This window comes from Gopherus evgoodei, chromosome 13, assembly GCF_007399415.2.
Source record: "Gopherus evgoodei ecotype Sinaloan lineage chromosome 13, rGopEvg1_v1.p, whole genome shotgun sequence".
In the NCBI taxonomy this organism is placed as follows: Eukaryota; Metazoa; Chordata; order Testudines; family Testudinidae; genus Gopherus; species Gopherus evgoodei.
The window spans coordinates 22840237-22861585 of record NC_044334.1 but is presented as its reverse complement, the minus strand read 5'-3'; the positions used below and the strand labels follow the sequence as shown (position 1 = coordinate 22861585).

The 21349-nt window shown below is 43.7% G+C and overlaps 1 protein-coding gene across 1 annotated transcript; it reads right to left on the bottom strand.

Annotated features, from left to right (window-relative positions):
• Positions 1-775: 775 nt before the first annotated feature.
• RAB35 (RAB35, member RAS oncogene family) lies at positions 776-17986 on the bottom strand. The gene is made up of 6 exons (XM_030582943.1): positions 17681-17986; positions 13446-13496; positions 12517-12640; positions 3685-3809; positions 3463-3587; positions 776-2764 (listed from the first exon to the last, which is right to left on the bottom strand). Exons 1-6 carry the CDS (start codon positions 17730-17732, stop codon positions 2636-2638), a joined length of 606 nt encoding a protein of 201 aa, XP_030438803.1. The 5' UTR covers positions 17733-17986; the 3' UTR covers positions 776-2635.
• Positions 17987-21349: the final 3363 nt, after the last annotated feature.

Below are 21349 nucleotides of genomic sequence, written 5' to 3'. Positions count from 1 at the left end.
GAGCGAAAAATCCCAGGGGAGCAAGATGACTGAAGGCAGCCATTGCTCCTTGCCAAACACCTCCCCCCGAAAAGCAGCACATATAACAAGAGGATGGAGGCAAGGCGAGGGAGAACCCAGCTCCAGGTGCTAGACAGCAGAGGAAACAGACCTTCAAAAGGAAAATTTGGCATCTTGTAACCTTTATTTTTAGTTTTTTAAAATTATTTAAAAAGCATAATTAGAAACTGTCAATACAGAAATAATCCTAGCAAACCAGTTAGACATTCCATCGCTTAACATTAGGAAACTTCACATCAGCACCACTAGAGATGCAGTCCCTATCCCCCAATACTAATACTCAGTGGCAGCAGCAGGTAGACAGCTGCTCCTCTACAGCCAGTAGAGGCAGCACTAAAAAAAAAAATCCCACTTCAAGCCAGGAAATTGGACTGCTGGATTGGCAAAGCTCACACCTGCAGCCACAAAGACCTGGACTCAATGAGAACTAACCTTTCCACATCAAAACACTCCAGATCAGGTGCACCATTTCCTCACTTTATTGCATCACTTCCAACAAATTCAGTTTTCCCCTTTACTTTTGCCTATACCCTTTACCCCTATCCCTACAAACTCTTCAGCACACGAGCCCCATCAATGTAATTCAAGTCGAGCCCACAGAGCGGGAACTGTGGCACAAGCCAGCTCCATTTCAATAGCAAGGGACAGAGAAGGTTGACAGAGCTCCTTCCTGGTACATACGCTATATTCCACATTGGAAGCACATAGGGTGATGCCTGGTGTAATTTCTGCTGCCACCTGCAGAAGCAACCAATGCACATCTTGTCATTCATGCAGTGCTCACTCTAGCAGTATCACCCCAATATCCCCAGCTCATTTTTACTCTTGGGTTACCATTGAAACATGGACAGATATGTGCAGAAGAGAGATGGGGGATGGGAAAAGGCAGCTGCTATACACTCCCAACACTTGCACTGGTTAAAAACTTGTCACACATTCATGGTTTGCATGAAAAAACAAATCTTTAAAGTCAGACTGATCTGTGATGTGATTGTATGATCAGGGCTTTTACCACGAACCGTAAGAATCTAAAAAAGGCTGGCAAAATAAATAAGTGATTTCAATTTAGCCTTTCCTGGGTGTGATTGGGATTATTCCAAGCTCATGGATGTCAGTGGGACATGCCCTACCAAACCTAAGGCCAGTGATTCCAGAGGACCATGTGCTGACACCTGAGTGCTGTGTCATCTTCAAGGTCAAGTATGAAGCCAGATGCCAACCCCCCCATCCCTTTCCAGTCAGTATTTCAAGAGTATTTCCTTTTTACACAGAGAATCAGTTGATGAACACGTTACTCAGCAACCCAAAGACATCCTGCTACGACAGTCTCAGCCTCTGAGCATATCTATTCAGGGACTGATGAACTGAGCCCTTATTTTCCCACAAAAGCCAATGAAGGCCAGAGGAATGCTGTTTGTTCAGCACAGTGAGACCAGAGTACATTACCAAAGAAAACCCCTACCCACAACCATCACCACATAATGCAAGCAATAGCTTCCCATTTCTTTACATTCGAGAAAGCAGTCCTCCTCTCTGACAGGAGACTCCTGGGAATGATCCTGCAGCAACTGTTGGATCCAGACACCAACCAAAAGAGCTGGATTCACTTCCACATGTTCCATCTCTCTTGAAAGCAATGCTTCACATTTGAATTCAGATCTACTTGTGGACAGGGCAACATAAGGAGCTTTTTTTTGGCAGATTCACACTGTTTTGTTGCTCTCAAGAAGTGTCTGGACCCTCGCCTGGAACAACCAGCAGACCCAGAAGCAGAAGTCACTGGACTTTAGTTTCATTTTGTTTTTTTTTAAAGTTTAAATCCAAATAAATCCCATTGTTTTTAAATATCTTGATACAAACTAAAGAGCACAGGTACAGCTGAGCTGCACCACAAAGCAAACGTAAAACCAAGGCCCTGGCCACAAACCTGGAGTATGGCAAAGTGAAACCCAGCACCAGCCGCTAGCCCAGGGCTGGTAACGTGAAACCCCAGGCTCCAGCAGCAACCCCAGAACCTAGAAAAATGAAGCTGAAGCCCCAGTAACAGTCTGGAACTCAGAGTGAAGCCAAAGGCCCCAGGGGCACCAGTTGCCAGCCTGGAGCCCAAACAAAATGAAGCCCAAGGCCCCAGCAGCAATCGCTGCCAGCCTGAAGCCTACTCGAGTTAAGAACTTTGTATTCTATCTTTAAAAAGATAACTGCAGTTCATGATTGGCTGACATTAAGAAGGCATAAGCCAAAGTGACAAGAGGGAGGTGCAGATGGTTAAAGCAATATACATTATGTACAAACTCTTGGGTTAATCAGTCGACTTGGTAGGCAACGTCCTTTCTTGTCTACAAGGCGCACTGGAATGAGCAGGGGACGAGAGAAGGGGCAAGAGTCCATCCGATACTTTCTTGGCACTACCATGGTAAGGTGCCAGCGCCTCTTGATAGAAAACATGGAGAAAAATCTTTAAATAACGGCACAAAACTGAGAAAGTCCTCCCAAAGCCTGCCCCAGTGAAGTAGCCCAAGTCTAGGAGGGGCTGATCTGTCAGAGCAGAGTCTCTCTCTGCAACAGGGAAATGGCATTAGCAGCACCGCTTCTTCCTTTTACTGTTCTTAGTTAGCTTCACCACATCATTCTGTTGTTGCTGCTGCTGCTTTGCTAAGTTTTCTTTCTTTGCTCGCAGAACCAGCTCTGTAATGCAATTAAACATCTGCAAGAGAAACACAATGCAGTTCAGACCATCTGGGAGTGCAGACTGGCTGCTGAGGGGCTACCCTCCAGAGAAGTAGATAAAACACCAAAAGCAGCCCATGATCCCACTATGACCAGCAAGTCAGATTTCAGCAGTTCTCTCACAACCCCTCCAAAGGCCAGTGAATTGGGGACCAGCATCCTCCAGCCCCACTTTTCCCTCCCCCACTAAAACTTGTGAGTGAGGGTCTAGCCCAGCAGTGCCACCAAGAACAGCAAGTCAGAGTTTAGCATAACCCTCACTTGCCCACAGCCCCATCAAGGCCAACGACTCAGGCTCCAGCATTCCCTTCCACTGAGGCTGGCACTTCCACTGAAAAAAGATCTCTTGGGAAAAAGATCTAAAAGGCTGATGCATTTTTATTAATTTCACCATCCAGCTTTAGCCTTTATTGCACTGAAGAAAAGTCACCTTATCTGCAGAACCTCTCCACCTGACCCTCTCTCTCCCCTTCCCACTGCAACTGCTCCTCTGCAGTTTGCATATACGGAGGCACAATAAATGCTAATAGCAATGAAAACCCCTCCTACTTTTGTTGGTATGTGGCCTCCTAACAGTAAAAATTTGCATCTCCCTTTAACAAATGCAGTATTTTGCCATTCCTAGCCTGTCACTTCTGAAAAGTTGCCATATTTCTATTCTCTTCAGGGTATTACCTCTTCCACATTAATGTTTTCTTTGGCGCTGGTCTCAAACAGTTGGATCCCCATCTGCCCGGCAAATTTATAGGCATCTTCCGTCTCCACCACTTTCCGCTCTGGGTCATCATTCTTATTTCCCACTAAAAAGGAAAAAAGGTCAGTGCTACACCTCCTACACTGGCCAGGCAGCCATAGCAAAGGCTTCCCAGAACGAGCAGCAGCAGAGTAGGAGCTTACCCAGTATCCGGCAGACATCATCGCAGTTTTGGTTAATTTCATGTAACCACCGCTTTACATTCACAAAGGATTCTGCACTGGTGACATCATAGACAACAATGACCCCATGCGTCCCTCTGTAATACCTATGGGATGGGAAAAGGACACAGATGCTAGTTCAAACGTCTGGCTGCTTGGCCTTATTCTAACACCTTTATTTGGAATGAGCCTCTAGAGCATTTAGATATAAATCCCCAAACCTGAACAAACAAGTCCCTATCCCCCTCACCCCACTGGGAGTCATTTAATATGCAATGTCAGTTCATGCTCTGCCCCTAAACATGCACAGTTCTCTGCTCAGTTGGCGCATATGAACAAGTTTCAGAGCCTCTATATTGATAAACCTGCTCCTACAGGTCCTGTTCGGGCTGCCTGGGACCCAAACAAGGATAAGCATGGTCTTCCAGCTGTGGGAGCAGACACTGGCAATCCATCCTCCACTGCCTATTTCATGGGAATCTTGGTTCCTGCACAAATTAAAGACTGATCAATGGTTGCAGTCAGGAAAGGAATTTTGCAAGCTCCCCTCCCTCTCTGCTACATCATTAAGTGCCTCCAGTTCCTCTCTAGCAATAGCATTCACTATTCCAGCCATAGGCCTTCCAGCAAAGATCATTAAATCATGCCAAATTGTGCTGTAGTTTTGAGACGTGAAAAATGCTCATTAGGGGCTAACATGTGAACAAGTCTAATCTGTGATCAGATCTCCAAATATAAACTATTCAGAGATTTATCTGTTTTGCTATTTAGCCCCCAATTACTCCTTTTGCTTTAAAGTCCCATTCTACTCTGAAAAGCAACTGTGTACTGATGGCACCTTCCTACTCAACAGATCTGCTCCATATGTGCATTCAGAGTCATATCTGCTACCTTCAGGGATTAAAAATAAGAGAAATGCAGTCAAAGCTAGTTAGCCCTGCAGAACCAACACAGCTAAGAAAAGATGGATTCAGTTTCTTTTTGTGCACCAGAATTGTTCATTAAGTTCCAACTTGTTTCACCTGTGTAAACACTGGGAAAAAAATGGAGCAGTGCAGGTACCAATGAAGGCACCTTTTATGGCCTGCAAAACCTTTAGCACGATACGCATGAAGGAAAGAACCTTTATGTTCAGCTTAACATTCAGAGATCCCAATTGAGTTTGCAGGGCTGGCACTTCAGAAAGAAACCTTTGCTTTTGAATTGAGCAAATTTGCTCTGTAAATCATTGAGACAATTAACACTGATTCCTCTCAATGGTTTGGTATTTTTGTTCTTTTTTTTTTTTTTTTTAAACAGTTTTCTTTGTAGAACCACTCCAAGAATTATATTACTAGGTGCACTTTGCACGTTTACCCGTCTTTCCCCTCCTCCTTTTCTTGTGTCTGACTAGGATTAGCTTTTACCAATGCAAATGTGGAAGTTCACAGCAGCCAAGCTGAGGCACTTCCCTTAGAAATATGCTTCAAGATTTCCAGAGACCAATCTCATTATCAGCATTTCCACAAGGGCTCTTCCTCCCTCTGCTCTTCAGAGATGACAGCTGCGACCAACACTTGGAATCTAGTTCTCCCTTTGCTGAATTAATCCTTCCCCAGACAGAAGACACCCCAATCCATCTGTTCACTGTGACACTGAGCAAGACTAACTGGGCTACACTTCAGATTAGTTCTGATTTATATTTTCATCTCTGCCACTGACTTACTGTAACAGCTTGAGCAAGTCACTTAACATCGCTACCTCAGTCTCCTCATCTGTAAGACTAGAATTAATGATACCAGACCTCTGCAACACACTCAGTGCTTCTCACCCACTGAAGTGTAAAGTACTGCTATCTCTAGAAGGCTTTTCAGCTACGCTTTTCCCCGCTAACTGCTGTCTTGGCCTCTGTTTCACATCATCAGGTGGTGGTGGCGGCAGCAACTAGGTGTTGAGCAACTTTTTAGGATAGGATCACCACAATTCAGAAGTATGGAAGGTCACCATGCAAACCTGTCTATCTACATGTTCTCATCTCTACTCTTACGTTCTCCAGAAAGAAACCCAGGCATATCATAATTTTCTTGCATTGCTTTCTCAGAAACATATGCCATATGTTCAATTCCATTGGCATGAAATAGCTTAGACCAAGAATATTCAATCCCAGACTGTTTTTTCTAGATTGTGCTGTACTTTTAAACCCTTTAACCAGTTCTCTCAACCAATCCTTTCATGATTTTGAAGCCTGTTAGGCCAATTCATCTTTTCCTCAACTAGAACAAATACAAAGTTTCCTTTATAATTCAGATTACATCTTTATCCTCAGGGGCTGCAGTCCACATCAAAAATATTCTTCCATGTGAAACAGTGACTTGTACGACAAGCTCTGCTCCAAATTGGGTCCTAATTTATATAGGCACAGTGCCTCCTGTTTTGTGCTCTCATCCAGCTCACAAACCTAGTCCTGTATCTGGTTTGGTTTTGCTGGTGCTGAGCAATAGACAGATGCTTTACATCTAAATCCTCTTCTTGATTCTGAACTGGAAGACTCTTTCATATAACAGATGTTCTTTAGGTTGATCCATTTCTCAACTCCCCCCCCCCCACGTTACATTTGTCTATGCTAAACTGCAGTTTTCTTCATTGTCTGAGATCTCACTCAACATTTGACTAACCTGATGGTTTAATCTATGACTACCTTTATTTCTGAATACTAATCTCCTCCACCCCCCCCCCTTTTTTTTTTTAAGCTTATCGCCCCGCTTTACACTATCCATGAATCTTATCCAAGACCTTGTGTCTTAAGTGGCACATGAGACATAACTGATGCAGCGCAAGTGCAACACAGTAGTGTGACTATACGATTTCATTTGTATATTGATTTACACTGTGGCCATACTTTCAGTTTTCCATGTGCTGCACTAAACACACAACTGCTTTATAGAAATTGCCTGGGGGAAGTTGTTGGCTTTGGCAGATGGGTAGGGGACAGACGGGGTTTTTGGCACCCGGGAAGGAGTGGGAGTCAGTTTTGTGTTTTTTGACAATTAAGAGGCAGTTGAGGCTTTTGATACCAAGGAGCAGATGCATCTCCTTTTTCCCCCTCCCTATTTTGGGTAGGATGGGGGCCATTTTAAATTTGAAGGAGGGAGGAATGAAATCCTCATTCCTCATCCCCACAAATATTGACAACTAGCTACCCCCTGCAACTCAATAGCTGCCACAACATCCAACAATGGAGAAGCATAGTAACTTGGTGTTTTTCCTAAAAAGAACAGTCATCAAATAGCTGTTGATGTTTAAAGCATCACTGGTTTTCCGATTTTATGTCCTATTGAGATGAACGGGGCTACTCACATCTCCAAATTATTATTTCAAAATGTCCACAGACAAAGATTATTGGGTCAGTTCACCCTTCGAAGGTTACCTTTCAACCACAAAACTAGAGACTTTAAATGTACAAAAGCTTAAATTCTGGAGCTGCATCATAAGAAATTCAAATAAAAGAATGAGAATCCTGCAGTTTACATACTTGCATCAATGCATTATAAACATTACCCTGATCTTTCCTACAAAACTTTGTAAAATCTTAAGCTGTAAGAACATTATTATTGAATCATTACACAACAGAGTAGTAAATCTTCACAAAACTCCAGGGCTGGTTGTTTAAACAATGATTTCTTTAAATCAACCCACTACATCTCTTCCACGGCTACTCCTATAAAAGGAGGAAACATTTTAGAATTAGCATGTGGGACTTGCTGCTACAGGATCCTATTGAGTCAGAAAGCTTAATACATTTTTTAGGAAGGGATTAGACATTTATCAATAGTACCTGCAGTTACAGTAGTCTGTTTTATATTACAAGCGGAAGCAGATCTCATGCTTCAGGATATAAGCGGATCACTACCTGAGATCAGGAAAAAAAATATCCCTCTAATTGCTGGTTTTGTATCATACAGTTACATACAGCCTGTAGATTAACACCTTCCTCTAGCATCCAAAACTTGGGTGTCCTGTCTTTGACAGCAGCAACTAGATGGGCTGTTGGTTTAGTCCAATATGGCATTTCCAAAGCTGTTATTGTTCGTTCATTGGTTTATAATCCTCTGGAATCCCACCTGACTGTAGTGAATTAAATGTTTGTTAAAGTTCACCATTTCCTTGCTTATTTCTTGTCAGATGCACGAATGCCTATCATCTGCAATCAGTACATCTAACCTCCTAATAACCATATCTGGTGTTCAGTACACCATAACTCTACTTCTGCTGTCCCTGGAAAACTGATCCCTGACTTGGACATATCTCCACCCTGTTCTTCTACAAATGCATGGTAGCTAATCACTCTATAATTACCTCATTCCTTGAGTTAAGCCCATACTGTCCTTAAGGGAACTAGATATAAACTTCTAAACCCGTTAAAAATTGTTCTATGTTCACAAATATACTTGAGTAGACCAAGCATGGAAAGATGCAGCACCTGCAACTCTCACATCTTATTCGTGACCTGCAATGTCCCCAGAGGGTTTCTGATGTGCACATATGGGATTATCAGATCAAAACTAAAATTCTGTTTGGATTTAGGAGAAAGTCAACCCAGCTCTCTAAAGTTAAGTGGCTAGTGCACTAGTCACTGCTCCACCTACACCCCAATAACCCCAAGACCCCTGATTATTTCATATGTACACAGTCTTGCTGCCTTTGACATTTTGCTATTTACTGTAGGATTTTTTCAGTCTATTTTACTTTTCCTGGCTTTATAAAAAATAATTCTCCTGCTCAGATTCCTTTACGTTCCTTAACAGCTTCTGTGTCTTAGTCAGCTTCTGTAACTATGTTGGGCTTTTACATAGAAATGACTTGACTGCAGCTTCTTCTGTCTTTCCATTTTCTACTACAGACTTGCACTCAGTTCAGTCATCTTGCAATTCTAAGTCTTCCCAGCTGCACTTCAAACCCATTACAATTACGACAGATGCTCTCAGACTTCAAGTTTGTTTACCATACTTGACATCTATCTGTAGACTATCTTTATCTGCAAAAAAGATTTACTGCAATAGCCAAGGATCACCTTTTCCCTTTCAATCCAAATGGTCACTGCTACAGCAACCTCAAATTTCAACCATTCTGTTGACAATGTATTGGCACCCTTCCCACGCTTTGTTTGGCCACGCCTTTCTGTATACTCTGTAACCTGGTAATTTGATCTGCTACTCAATGTCTTGCTCTAAGCAAATCAGTTACTCCCTTGACAAAAAAACTCTGAATCCACAATCTTGTGGTTTATTATCTATATAGGGAATATGGTCCACCCCAGAGGAGGCTGCCTCACGCCTACTGGCCAACTAAACAGGAAGTAGCAGCATACTCCAGAAGCCACACCCAGTCCACCTAGCTGGAGGAAAAAGTTTCTCTACGGGCTTGTCTACATCACAAAGTTGCAGCACTGGTGAGGGGGTTACAGCGCTGCAACTTAGGAGGTGTACACATCTGCAGGGCATCACCAGCGCTGCAACTCCCTGTTTGCAGCGCTGGCCGTACTCCCGTTTTGTCTCGGGTGTAGAGGATCCAGCGCTGGTGATCCAGCGCTGGTAATCAAGTGTAGACACTTACCAGCGCTTTTCTTGACCTCCGTGGAATAAGCAGGTATCCCAGCATACCTGAGGAAGCCTCTGGTAATCAAGCTGGTCTCCTTCCCCGGTTTGCTCTCGCGTTCCCCGAACCCCGAGCAAGCAAGTCTCCTTCCCTGCGGTTTGCAGGGTGGTTCGGGGAACGCGAGAGCAAACCGCGGCAAAGCTGGTCTCCTTCCCCGGTTTGCTCTCGCGTTCCCCGAACCCCCCTTGAAGCCGCCCAACAGCGCTGCAGTGTGGCCACATCTAACACCACTTGCAGCGCTGGTTGCTGTAAGTGTGGCCACTCTGCAGCGCTGGCCCTATACAGCTGTACTAATACAGCTGTAACAACCAGCACTGCAAAATTTTAGATGTAGACATACCCTACTATAATACAGGGTGTTGGAGCAGCTTTTGTACTTCTTCCCTAAGGGTATGGCTACATTTGGAATTTCAAAGCGCTGCCGCGGCAGCGCTTTGAAGTGTGAGTGTAGTCAGAGCGGCAGCGCTGGGAGAGAGCTCTCCCAGCGCTGGATGTAAACCACATCCCTTACGGGTGTAGCGTGCAGCGCTGGGAGCCGCGCTCCCAGCGCTGGATGTAAACCACATCCCTTACGGGTGTAGCGTGCAGCGCTGGGAGCCGCGCTCCCAGCGCTGCTGCCCTGATTACACTGACGCTTTACAGCGCTGTATCTTGCAGCGCTCAGGGGGGTGTTTTTTCACACCCCAGTTGCAGCGCTGTAAAGTGTGAGTGTAGCCAAGCCCTAAGTATTTGCCATCAATGTCCCAGAGGGGCTGAAAGCAAAAATGCCCATTCAGTTGTGTGCAAAGCTGGACATATTTATTGCTTCTCCGTGGAAGGTTTGTGGCAGGTGAGTAACTACCCTGAAAACTCTGCAATATGGGAAAACATGGGGGCCCGTTACTCCCCCGCACATTACAATTTGTCTTCATCTCTCTGAGAAGTTGTAACAGCAGCAGCATTACATGCATCAGGAAGTCCTAAAACCTTCATGTAGAAAGCATCCTCAATGATTCTCAAAAGTTCTTGTTTTTAAATAACTGAGAGTGGAAGGAGAAGCAGAAGGTTTACACATTACATTAGACAGTCACTTCTGCAGCTATTCCTGTCCTCAAAAGTAAGTCATTTCCTGGAATTCCCCTTTAATTGCTGGGCATTGTGGTTTTCAGATCTAGCTCACATCAGCCCCCACAGCCTTGCGAACCAAGGCTCATTAATTCAGAGCTGAAGTGTGGCTGTGAATTCTGAAAACAGGAAGGTGCCTTGCTGACTCAGCACAAATTCAACCAGAACAAGTGGCCCATATGCACAGCTGATAAGAACTTCAGCAGTGCCTTACTGCCTCCCCCCTCACCACTTCCTTTCTGAAGCTGGCCACAGCACTGAAACAAGAAGTGATGTCATGCACAGGAACACTAGGAGAGGTAACGAAATCTGCAATGCTTTTATGAAACAAATCTCCAGCAGTATCAATGAAGAAATGCAAAGGAAAAGGATGGAGCACAAATCACCGATTTCTAAATATCCAAACCTCTCCCAAAGGCAGCCAACCCCATTAGGCTTTTTAATTTGGGGTAGTTACCTGATGTTATATGAAAAATGACCTGCCTCAGTTAACTGACAGAAGCCAAAGGAGAAGTCAGTTGTGAATGACTAACCAAATGAAGGAGGAGGGGAGATATGATTGTCCTCTATAAATATATCAGAAGGATAAATACCAGGAAGCGAGAGGAGTTATTTAAGTTAAGTGCCAGTATTGATGCAAGAACAAATGGATACAAACTGGACATCAACAAGTTTAGGCTTGAAATGAGACAAAGGTTTCTACACACCCAGGAGTGAAGTTCTGAAATAGGCTTCCACAGGAAGCAGCGGAGGCAAGAAAATCTAACCAGCTTCAAGACTGAGCTTGGTAAGTTTTGTGGAGGGGACAGTATGATATGACTACATACAATGGCATGTGGCTCATCTGTAACTGCTAATAGCAAATATCTTCGACTGCCAGAGATGGGACACTAGATGGGGAGGGTTCTGAGTTACTAAAGAGAAGTCTTTCCCAGATGTCTGGCTGGTGGGTCTCGCCCATATGCTCAGGGTCCAACTGATCACTATATTTGGGGTCAAGAAGGAATTTTCCCTCAGGTTAGATTGGCAGATACCCTGGGGGTTTTTCACCATCCTCTGCAGAATGGGTCACTTGCAGGTTTAAACGAGAGTAAATGGTGGCTTCTCGGTAACTGGAAGTCTTTAAATCATGATTTGAGGACTTCAGTAACTCAGCCAGTGATTATGGGTCTATAACAGAAATGGGTGGGCAAGGTTTTGTGGCCTGCAACATGCAGGAGGACAGAATTAGATTATCACAATCTAGGCCTTTCTAGCCTTAAAGTGTATGAGAAAACAGGCACTTGGATCCTTTGTTTCCTTTCTGTATAAAATAAATTTGTACTGGGAGGACCCATTTCCAAATGTCTTCCTTCCTCTTCCCCCAACACCACTCTGAGCAGCCCCAAATCCACTGTAACCAGTTATAGCAAAAACATGCCATTCTCCTGAGCTTTTAATGCCGCAGCTGCAGCACAGGGTGTGGTTTCTTCAGGAACAGGAAAAGCACTGCAGTTGTTCAAAGGACAATGAGCTTGAACTGACCTCAGACCAAGAAGGTTAACCTTCTGTTGGTGTCTGTTTCAACGGAACGCTATGTACTTTAATCTAATCATCAGAATGTCCCTTCACCATTAGCAATTCCAAAAAGAATCTATATATTTAACATTGAATTCTTAAACCTCAAACGCCTCATTAAAACTACAAAACTGATAGAGAGGATTAATACTGTGGATTTCTGTAGTACATTTTGCAGAAGGTTGAGAGGCTAGATTTACTGACGTAAAAAAAAAATAGAGAAACATTCCCAGTTTTACAGCTGGGAAACCAGAGGTACAGAAATTAAGAGACTTGCCCAAGATCATACAGAAAATCTGTTGCATAGCCAAGAATCCAGGAGTCCTGCCTCCCAGTCCTGTGCCTTAACCATAAATCCTTTATCCCTAATTGTCATTGGAAAGCTTGGAAAAGAATCCCACAAACATAGATAGACCACATATTTGAGAAACTCCTGCGCTATAATAGCCAAGCTACATTCCAAGAAGCCCATCATATCTAAGCTTGGAGCCACAGTCAAAGGAGCCCAACTATACTCACGTCGATGTGATAGTCCGGAAACGCTCTTGTCCAGCTGTGTCCCATATCTGTAGCTTCACCTTCTCTCCATTAATCTCAACTGTCCGGATTTTAAAATCCACTCCAATTGTGGTAATGTAGCTGCCTACAGAGAGGAAGTGTGTATGCAAGTGAGAACACCAAACCTTGTTCCCTTTAAACTTATCAGCATTCACTAGGACACATGTCTATGCTGCAGCTGGCGGTAGCCTCAGGAGGACTTTGTCACTTTGCCCAATCTATCTGGACTCCTTTTAGACAGGTATCTCAAGCCCCATTTTTATTTGTATAATAATTATTCATGAGTCCAGGCTATTTTCCACTACTGATGCCAAAAATCAAATCCAGTGGCAAAAAATCTATTTCAAGAAAGCTATTCCAACACCATACCAGTGGTTGAGAATAAGCACCAAATTCATCAAAAGAGGGGTAACAAATACACAAATATTTTACTCTTGAGAGTTTGCAATGCAAAATTTATCATAACTGCTAATGGAATCTCTCTTCCCTTCGACTACAATCTATTCTATTAATCGCCTCCTGATAACTCTTAATCATGTTACAAAGAATTAAATTATCATGATTTAACTGTAGTACTCCATCAATCCTAATCCCACAGGATGAATGGGAGGTTTTAAAATGGGCAGAAGTTTGCATGGTGCAACGGACATTTAACAAATTGAACTCTTTCAGAGGATTCACACTGATCTAGACACCATGGGATTTTCACAATCAAAATGCAAGGATTTTGTGTGGGTGTGCCAAGAGAAATGGAGCTGGGAAGACAACAGATTTCTAATATGGCTAGCAGTGCCAGGTTAAGTGAACTCCCAGGATGAGAGTTCTCTAGCAATAGGGCAGTGCGAGGACAGCCCTTGGCCAATTCACCACTGGAGGAAAGGAACACTCACCTGAGAAAGTATTGTCTGCGAAGCGTAACAGCAAACTGCTTTTGCCAACACCTGAGAGAGAGAAAAAATGCTTAGTTCTGTTGGAAAAGAAGTAACAGATGGTGGTATTTTGTCTTTCATTCACTGTATTTTCTGAATCCCATTTAATTCCTTCTTCTGGAAGATAATCTAGTTCTACCAGTTCCTGACCAAAGCCTCAGAAGAGAAAACTGGCATGAACAGAACTGCAGAGCAGATCTCAAGGAAGCAGGAGGGATAACTCAGTGGTTTGAGCATTGGGCTGCTAAACCCAGGGTTGTGAGTTCAATCCTTGAGGGGGCCAGCTGGGGATTGGTCCTGCTTTGAGCAGAGGGTTGGACTAGATGATCTCCTGAGGTCCCTTCCAACCCTAATAATCTATGATTCTATGATCTATTGCAATTCCCCCAACTTTCAGTTCTTGGACCAATAATGACATAGCAGGCATCCCCAGCAGATATTCTAAAAAAATCCCATCTCTGATCTTTTGCGCCATGCCTGAGCACCACTGCCTATCTCCCATTCAATCATGTACACTTGAACCCACAGTGAAATTTGGGCTACTTGGGCCTTGAGATCAGGGTTTGGTGCTGCCAAGCTGGGGTTAGAATGGGCATTATTTAATGGAAGACAGCAGGCACTAACTAATACAGCCAAGGTAAACTAGTGCAATTGCTCAAGAAGACTGGAAACCATTGTTCTATATTGTCATCTAACAGGAAGCCGCAAGTATTCCATACTGCAGGATCACTCTGAAATTGCACCCTTTGCACGAGACGTTTCATGTAACAATTCTGAATGCTTTGAACAGTACTTCATTCAGGTTTTCCTTAAACAACCTGAAGTCACATTCCAGCATTTCCAGTTTCATGGGAACATCTTGCGCACACCTGCTTCCAATAAAATCCATCACAAAGAACTGACTCCTTCACAACAGACCCACTGGGTTTTGGCATGAGGACACCCCAGGTTGCTTCTTAGAAGAGACCCTTAGCTCCAGTTTGCTCACCTGATCACAGTAACTGACCAATGTTATTTCCTCTCATTTAAAACTAGGGTCTATCAGGTCAGCGCTTACTCGTGTTAAGTTGCAGTTACTATTAACAAATCTGCAAGGATTTCTGTATGATGACTGCACAGAGTTCCTATAGTTCTTCAGTCTTTTCAGATTCCTCCAACCTTCCATAACACTAAACAAAGTATCAATTTTCCCTGCCATCCCAAAAATCCATGTCTCATAGGCCAAAAGCATTAGCCTAGCCAGCACTTGCCTAAACATCAAGAGCAGAAAAGGTAGCCTCTCACAGAGGATGAGTGTTATACAGAAGGCAATATTGACAACCAAGTTACAGTAGCCAGATGCTGAACAACCCTAAGCTCCAAGAAAGAGGTTGGTAACAGTTGCCCAAACTTTAAGGAGGGCTGCACTAGCAACATGCCAAGAGCCTAAACGCTTCATATAATTTATATAACAAATGCTCTTGCAACCACTGTCAACTTTCAAAAAAGATGCAGCTTGCTGAGTCTACAGATCCCAGTGAGCAGCATGTCCTCTTGATTCAAGTTGCCTCAACACCACGTTGGGTCTTCTAGTCTTATCAGACTGCATCTCTATGTTTAAGACAAAACCAGCTGCAAACAGCACTGTAGAACTCCATGGAGAGCAAATGACTTGCATGTTGTCAGGAAGATCTACTTCAGTGGTGGACAATGTCTTGACCACAGGCAATCACAAAAAGGCTTGTAAAGAGAAGCCAAGCCTCCGGAATTCAGGAAATTCTAGCTGTTCCAGATGACAGATCTCACGGAATGAACACAGTCTATAAAGCACACTGCTCATATACAGAGAAACCACACTCCTCATGGCCCCCACCTCCTATGCACGTACATTTTAAGATGGGGGGGAGGGGGAGAGGAGTCAGTAGAGCTTCTTCCACTCATGTAAAAGTAAGAATTGAAAAGCACTGCCTTGCCTACTAATTTTGTGAAATCTAGTAGTGCATAAATTTCCCTATCACAGCTTTCAAAACAAACCCAGCTCCAGCTGAATGGAAGAACATACATAGGCATGCAAGTAGGAAGTAATAGACTATCTGTATATTTCATTTTTTAAATTTCTGGCAAAACTTGAACAGCTAAGACCACAATCATCTTTTCAAAATTACCTGTTTTAAACACGAAAACCTACTGTCCTCTAAACTCTGTCACAACTCCATATTGGGAAAAACAGATTAAATGTAACAATCCATCCAACAACATTGCATTTCCTAACACTGGGCTTTTCTGTAAGGATCAAAAAATGATGCAAATGAAATGTTTCTGGAAATGGGGACAAAGCCTTCCTCTTGGGATTAAAGAGAAAACATTAACAATCAATACTTGTAGCTCTACAGGGGATTTAACTGCTAGAACCCCAAGCTGCAGACATCCAGTCCTCTCACAATCAGATCATGCAGTTTCTCGCACTGGACACACTTCAGTGATTAGAGGCTTTGCCCAAGTTAAGAAATGCCAGCAAAGGGATTTAATTGGTAAAAAGAAAAATCTTCTTCTCCAATATAGGGCTCTCTCCAAATTACCAATCTTGCCTAAATTGTTTTGAAACCTCCTGGCAGGCAAGGAAGACAGTATTTAAACTCTACTCTAGTAAAGTGATCAGTAAGCTACCACATGTGCCCTCCTCTCCTTGGGTTTTAGAATAATTCCCCTCCCCCTTTTTTTTTTATTTTAAGAAAATGGACCTTATTTAAAATAGGGCCTCTGTAAACACAAGCCTTATCTTTCCTGCATCCACAGGAGCAACAAGGAGGAGGACACAGTGTAGTATACATTCAACCACTTTTGACAGGGACCTGAAAACCTTTTGAGATGACAGTTCCTAGGATCATGCAGCATTCAGTTTTTACACAAATGGCCACGCCACATTGCATACTGGGACCTACTGTCTTTACAGGTCACACCTCTGTTAAAAGATAAGGGTGGATAACATATACTCCATTTTATTTAAATTAAGTTTCAGGATCCTGAAGGTTGCGAGTATGGAACTTGACTGGGTGAAATGTGGGGACCCCTATATAAAAGTAGACATACCCCACCCGCATTTCTGGTGCACTTCAAAATAGATCAACTGACATGACAGATGGTAAATTCAATTATTTGCCCTTCAAAAGTGTTTCAAACTCTGCAAAGCCTTTTAAATTCAAAGATCAGACATTTTCTCTATCTTCAACCAACAGGTTAAGTGTTTTGGGCATCCATGATTAGTAGATGGAACATATACATCCAACACATATTCCATTTTAAAGATCTAAACAAGACCCAAAGTTATTTCTAAGTTGATGAACACATACGCAAAGCTTCAATAGGGCATATCTTGACAAAAAATAAAGAAAAACTTTATTTTAAATGTTAAAAACATAAGAATTGACACAACAGTCCTTAGGGCATTCTGAGCACAGACCAAACCCTCTAGACTGTACTTAACTGTATGTTATTATGAGGGAATTCCTTCCTGATCCCAGCTAGATAACAGCCTATGCCCTGAAAACATGAGGTTTGATTGCCCTTGTAAAGTCTTTCCTAGCAAGTGTAAATGCTGATGTTATCCTTACTCATATGTGTTTAATCCTTTTTTTGAATCTTGTGAAATTATTTGCCTCAACATTCTGTGACTGCAAGTTCCACAGGTTAAACAGATACTCTAAAAACAAAGGAGACAACCGTTTCACTCTAGCTGCAGGAGGCCTCGTCGTGGGCCGGGGTGAGATGCGATTAGCCCCACTTAGCGAGGGCAAGCCAGCAGAAGTCCACCAAGAGAGCTGGCTGACGGGGGGCGGTAAGCAGCACCAGCACAGTTCTGACAGGATTAGGAGGTGGCAGCCGCTCCGTCTATAGACGTTTCTGCATCAAGCTTTGCTTACTGAGTATCCCCTCCCCTCCCCCAGTCACTACTGACCTCGCATCCAGCCTGGGCAGCCAGCTACAAACCAGAACAGCCCCTCCACCCCCGCCTCCAATCCAGCCCCCCCGGCGGTATCGCCCCCTGCACAGCCCAGCCCCTCCGGCCCGGCGCTACCCCCCCGCCGCGAGGCACCACAGGCCTCTCGCCCAGTCAGACACCGCCAAGCTCCCCCCGCACGGCCAGGGGCGCGGGGGCTCCTGCCCCGGGGAGAGGCCTAGCCCCGCCGCCCCAGGCCCTGTCTCGCTCCCCGCCTCACCGCTGTCGCCGATGATGAGCAGCTTGAAGAGGTGATCGTAATCTCTAGCCATGGCCGGTGGGGAGCGGAAGCTCCGGGCGGCGGGAGAGGTGAGGTCTCCTCAGGCGGCGGCGGCGGCTCCGGGCCGGATCCACTTCCCGAACAAACAGCCGGAACTGACAGCGGCGGCAGCAACACCCCGAGCACTCACACTGCGCACGCGCACCACCTCAGCCGCGCTCCGCAGCTGGAGACCGCCAGCCGCTCGGCTACCCCACTGCACATGCGCAATACCGCCCCGTCCTATCGGCTCCTGAGACCAAGGCTCACTTCCTCCCTCTACCTGTGCGCCTACGCCCGTGTCACTCCGAGGCTAGCGAGGGGCTCAGGGACGCATGCGCGTTCTGACGTCAGACGCCGCTGTGGTCCGGCGCATGGGTAGTGAGGGGCTCAAGTCTCCTCAGTAGTTTTGGCGCCCATTTCACAGTCGGGACAGTGCCCCTCCCCCTAGGCATCCCACTGCCTTCCTCAGACAGGCTCGTAGCCTTTGGACCTGCTGTGCCAGGGCCCCCACCCATCTTTGCCTCAGAGCAGGGAGCCACTATAAAGGGCCCCTCCGCTGCAATGTGTGGGCTGCACAATTATAGGTTGCAGAGGGCAAGGCCTATGGCTCCCACCTGCCTCACCCAGCTTTGAGACAGGGACCCAGTCAAACACGAGAGAGGCTAAAAAATGGTGGGATTTTTAACAACACTGAATGTTGGGCTCTATTTGCTGTCTGGCTTCCAAGCCTTGTGGGGTCCCGTTTTCAAGCAGCCAGGAGGGGTGAGAATACCAGTCACATGACTCCAGGAGCTGAGGATTTAAGAACAAAACAAACCACCAACTATTTAAAGAGTTGGTAGCCCTGCAGCTGCCATTGTGTTCCATATGCTGGAGTAGCCTCCCTTCCAGGCAGGCCACACTAAAGCCTGCTCCTACCCTTCTCTTTCAGGCAGCATAGCCCCCGACTGCTTCTGGAATGCCCTCCTGTGTCGTATGGTGAAAGGGTCCCTGGCAGCTCTGGAATTACGTTCTCATTCTTAATAGAAAGATGCATCCCTGTGCAGCTGACACAACACCTGGCTCCTGCATAGCTGTGCAACTATGCCTGTGGCTACCGCATGTTCCGTAAACTGAAATCTACAGCTGAAATCCACTGAGCATGAAGAAGACCCACCTCTGCAATAATCCAATATGTAGGATGCTGCCCTTTTTGCTAAACAGGTGTGGCCTATGGTCAAGAGCAAGGCTATGCCTATTCTTGTATGGAGATATGGTCCAATAAGGCTGACAGCTGTCATTTTTTTGTATGCAGCTGCACCCTATGAAGCTGTACAATGAGTCATCCATCTTCCACGGAGAGGTATACAAGATGGAGTTCCATTTGTCCTGCAGCCACCTTGCAGGTCACTGGGGTGTTCTGTCTTTTCTGCTAGTGTAATTCACAATGAGGCTTCTGTACGAGCACACTTGCAGTGACTATTGGAATTGCAAAGTAAGGTTCACACATACCCTAAAACTTTCAGGTAGAGCTGGGACAGAGAACTGACAAAGCCTAACAACATTTTAAAAATTATTCACAGAAGCTGTAGCTTTAACAGTATTTTCCCAAATTACCTGTCTATAGAAATATTGTTCTTGTTATAGCCAAAACTAGCGTTAATGGTGGATTCCTTGTAACCTGAAGTCTTCAAATCATGATTTGAGAACTTCAGTAACTCAGCCAGAGGTTAGGGGTCTAGTATAAGAGTGAATGGGTGAGATTATGGGGCCTGCAATGAGCAAGAGGGCAGACTAGATGATCATGATGGTCCTGTCAGACCTTAAAATCTATGAGTGTGTCTCGGCTTAGCGTTTATTCAGGATTTTTTTCACTTATAGATTTTTAGGCATACGCTGCAAAGATGCACTAGCAGGCGATGAAGAAACAGCTACAACCAATGTCCAAGGTACTGCATATGTCTTCAAAGCAATTACAGGAATGTCAAATTTTGTTTAGCACAGATTCAAGCCAAAATATTGACATAAATTAGTATTTCAATAAACTGAGTTGATTTTACTGGATTTAACCCTATGTTTACAATTTATTAACCCTCACAAGTACATTACTTATGTATACTATTTAAAATTGGAATTAGTATAATTAGCACTGAAAAAAAATCTCAGTGACACATGGGTTGTAAATGTCTACAGCTTGGCAAGAGATAGAGAGTCTGGCAGACCAGGAGGATTAAACTGAAAAATGCTATGACTCATAACATTTGTGAGAAACAGAATATAGTTGAATCAGTCTTCTACTTATGTCACTTAGGGAACAGGATTGTATTACCTTTGAGGATTTTTTTGCAGTAGGATCATACCACACTTCAGGGCCTAAAAGAAACATGATCTGATTTGTAGAGGTGCTGAGCAGCTGCAGTTCCCACTGATTTCAGTATCTCTGAAATCAGATCGATAAGATGTTTCTACAAATGACATGTTTACTGAAAATATAGCTGTTTCTATGCTTCCTTCTCAAAATACTCACTTGAGGGGTTTAAATTTCTTCTATTACACTAGTATGAGGCGTCTTAGATCATGAAGGATCAAAATCTTGTTGCCTTTATTATACATTGCACCTTTAGGATTCTTTTCCTATCACCTATATGAGACGCATATTATAATGGTATGGCCAGTATTTTCCTATTTGCATGCAGTTAATTAATTACTCTGGAAAGGACTACTGGATTAACCATGCCCATCAAGAACCAGAAAGGCAGTTCCAATAATGAAGGTTTTTGGCACCTCCCACTGTATATTTCTCTTTAGCAGTGTCATCAATGTTTGTGATTATAATTACAAATCTTGCACTATTTGGAGTTTTTTGTAAAGTCCCAGTTCCTGGAGTCTTGAGAATCTTAGCTTTAATTTTTTTTAAATTAAATTTCAAGACCTCATAGTTGTGGAGAAAAGCTTGAAAACATGACCAATATACATCCCAAATGCTCAGACTCCAAGAGGCAAATAAAGCCTCCCAAATGTATTTATTTTTAATCTCATAGAGCCTGCCTCATGATTTTGAATGCTTGGGGCTTGTTAATACCATTACTACTGCAACACAGACATTTCACAACAGTATCAGTTTTACAGAACATCTCTTCCATAAATGAGACTGAATTATTTAGAAATCCAAACATTTGAAGGTTTCATACTATCACTTTTTTTTCTTTTTTCCATTGAAAGATTAAGTATCTTGCAAATTTAAACATCTCTCCCATACATTCCTGTGTGCTTGTCTTGATCTGCATATAGTTTCAGCTGCCAGTAAGTGACACTAACTTGGCAGTTCAAGGCTTAGTTTAATCAGTGGTAGAAATATCTTCTTTTCCATTGAAGACTGATTTTTGCAAGACATCTAAGTCTGATGTGAAATAAATGGTTCTCTCATCTCCAGTTCGCATCAGGTTTACCCACTGATCAGGTTTAATTTTTGTGTTATGGTAAAATTTGAGAATGTATTTTTATTTCTGGTTGACTATACATTATCTGTTTATTCATCAGAATATATTATACACTGTCAGACACAAATCAAGATCACTAAAGCCAACTTTAAATTTTTTTTAAATCACTTTCAATATTCTATTAAACTATCTTAATCTTCTTAAAAAC

Coding starts and splice junctions, on each gene's coding strand:
- RAB35 (XM_030582943.1), bottom strand. CDS start 17,732: ATGGCTAGAGATTACGATCACCTCTTCAAGCTGCTCATCATCGGCGAC. Junction 12,641..13,445: donor CGCAGACAATACTTTCTCAG/GTGAGTGTTCCT, acceptor TCCTCTCTGTAG/GCAGCTACATTACCACAATT. Junction 3,810..12,516: donor TTCCGGACTATCACATCGAC/GTGAGTATAGTT, acceptor CCCATCCCATAG/GTATTACAGAGGGACGCATG.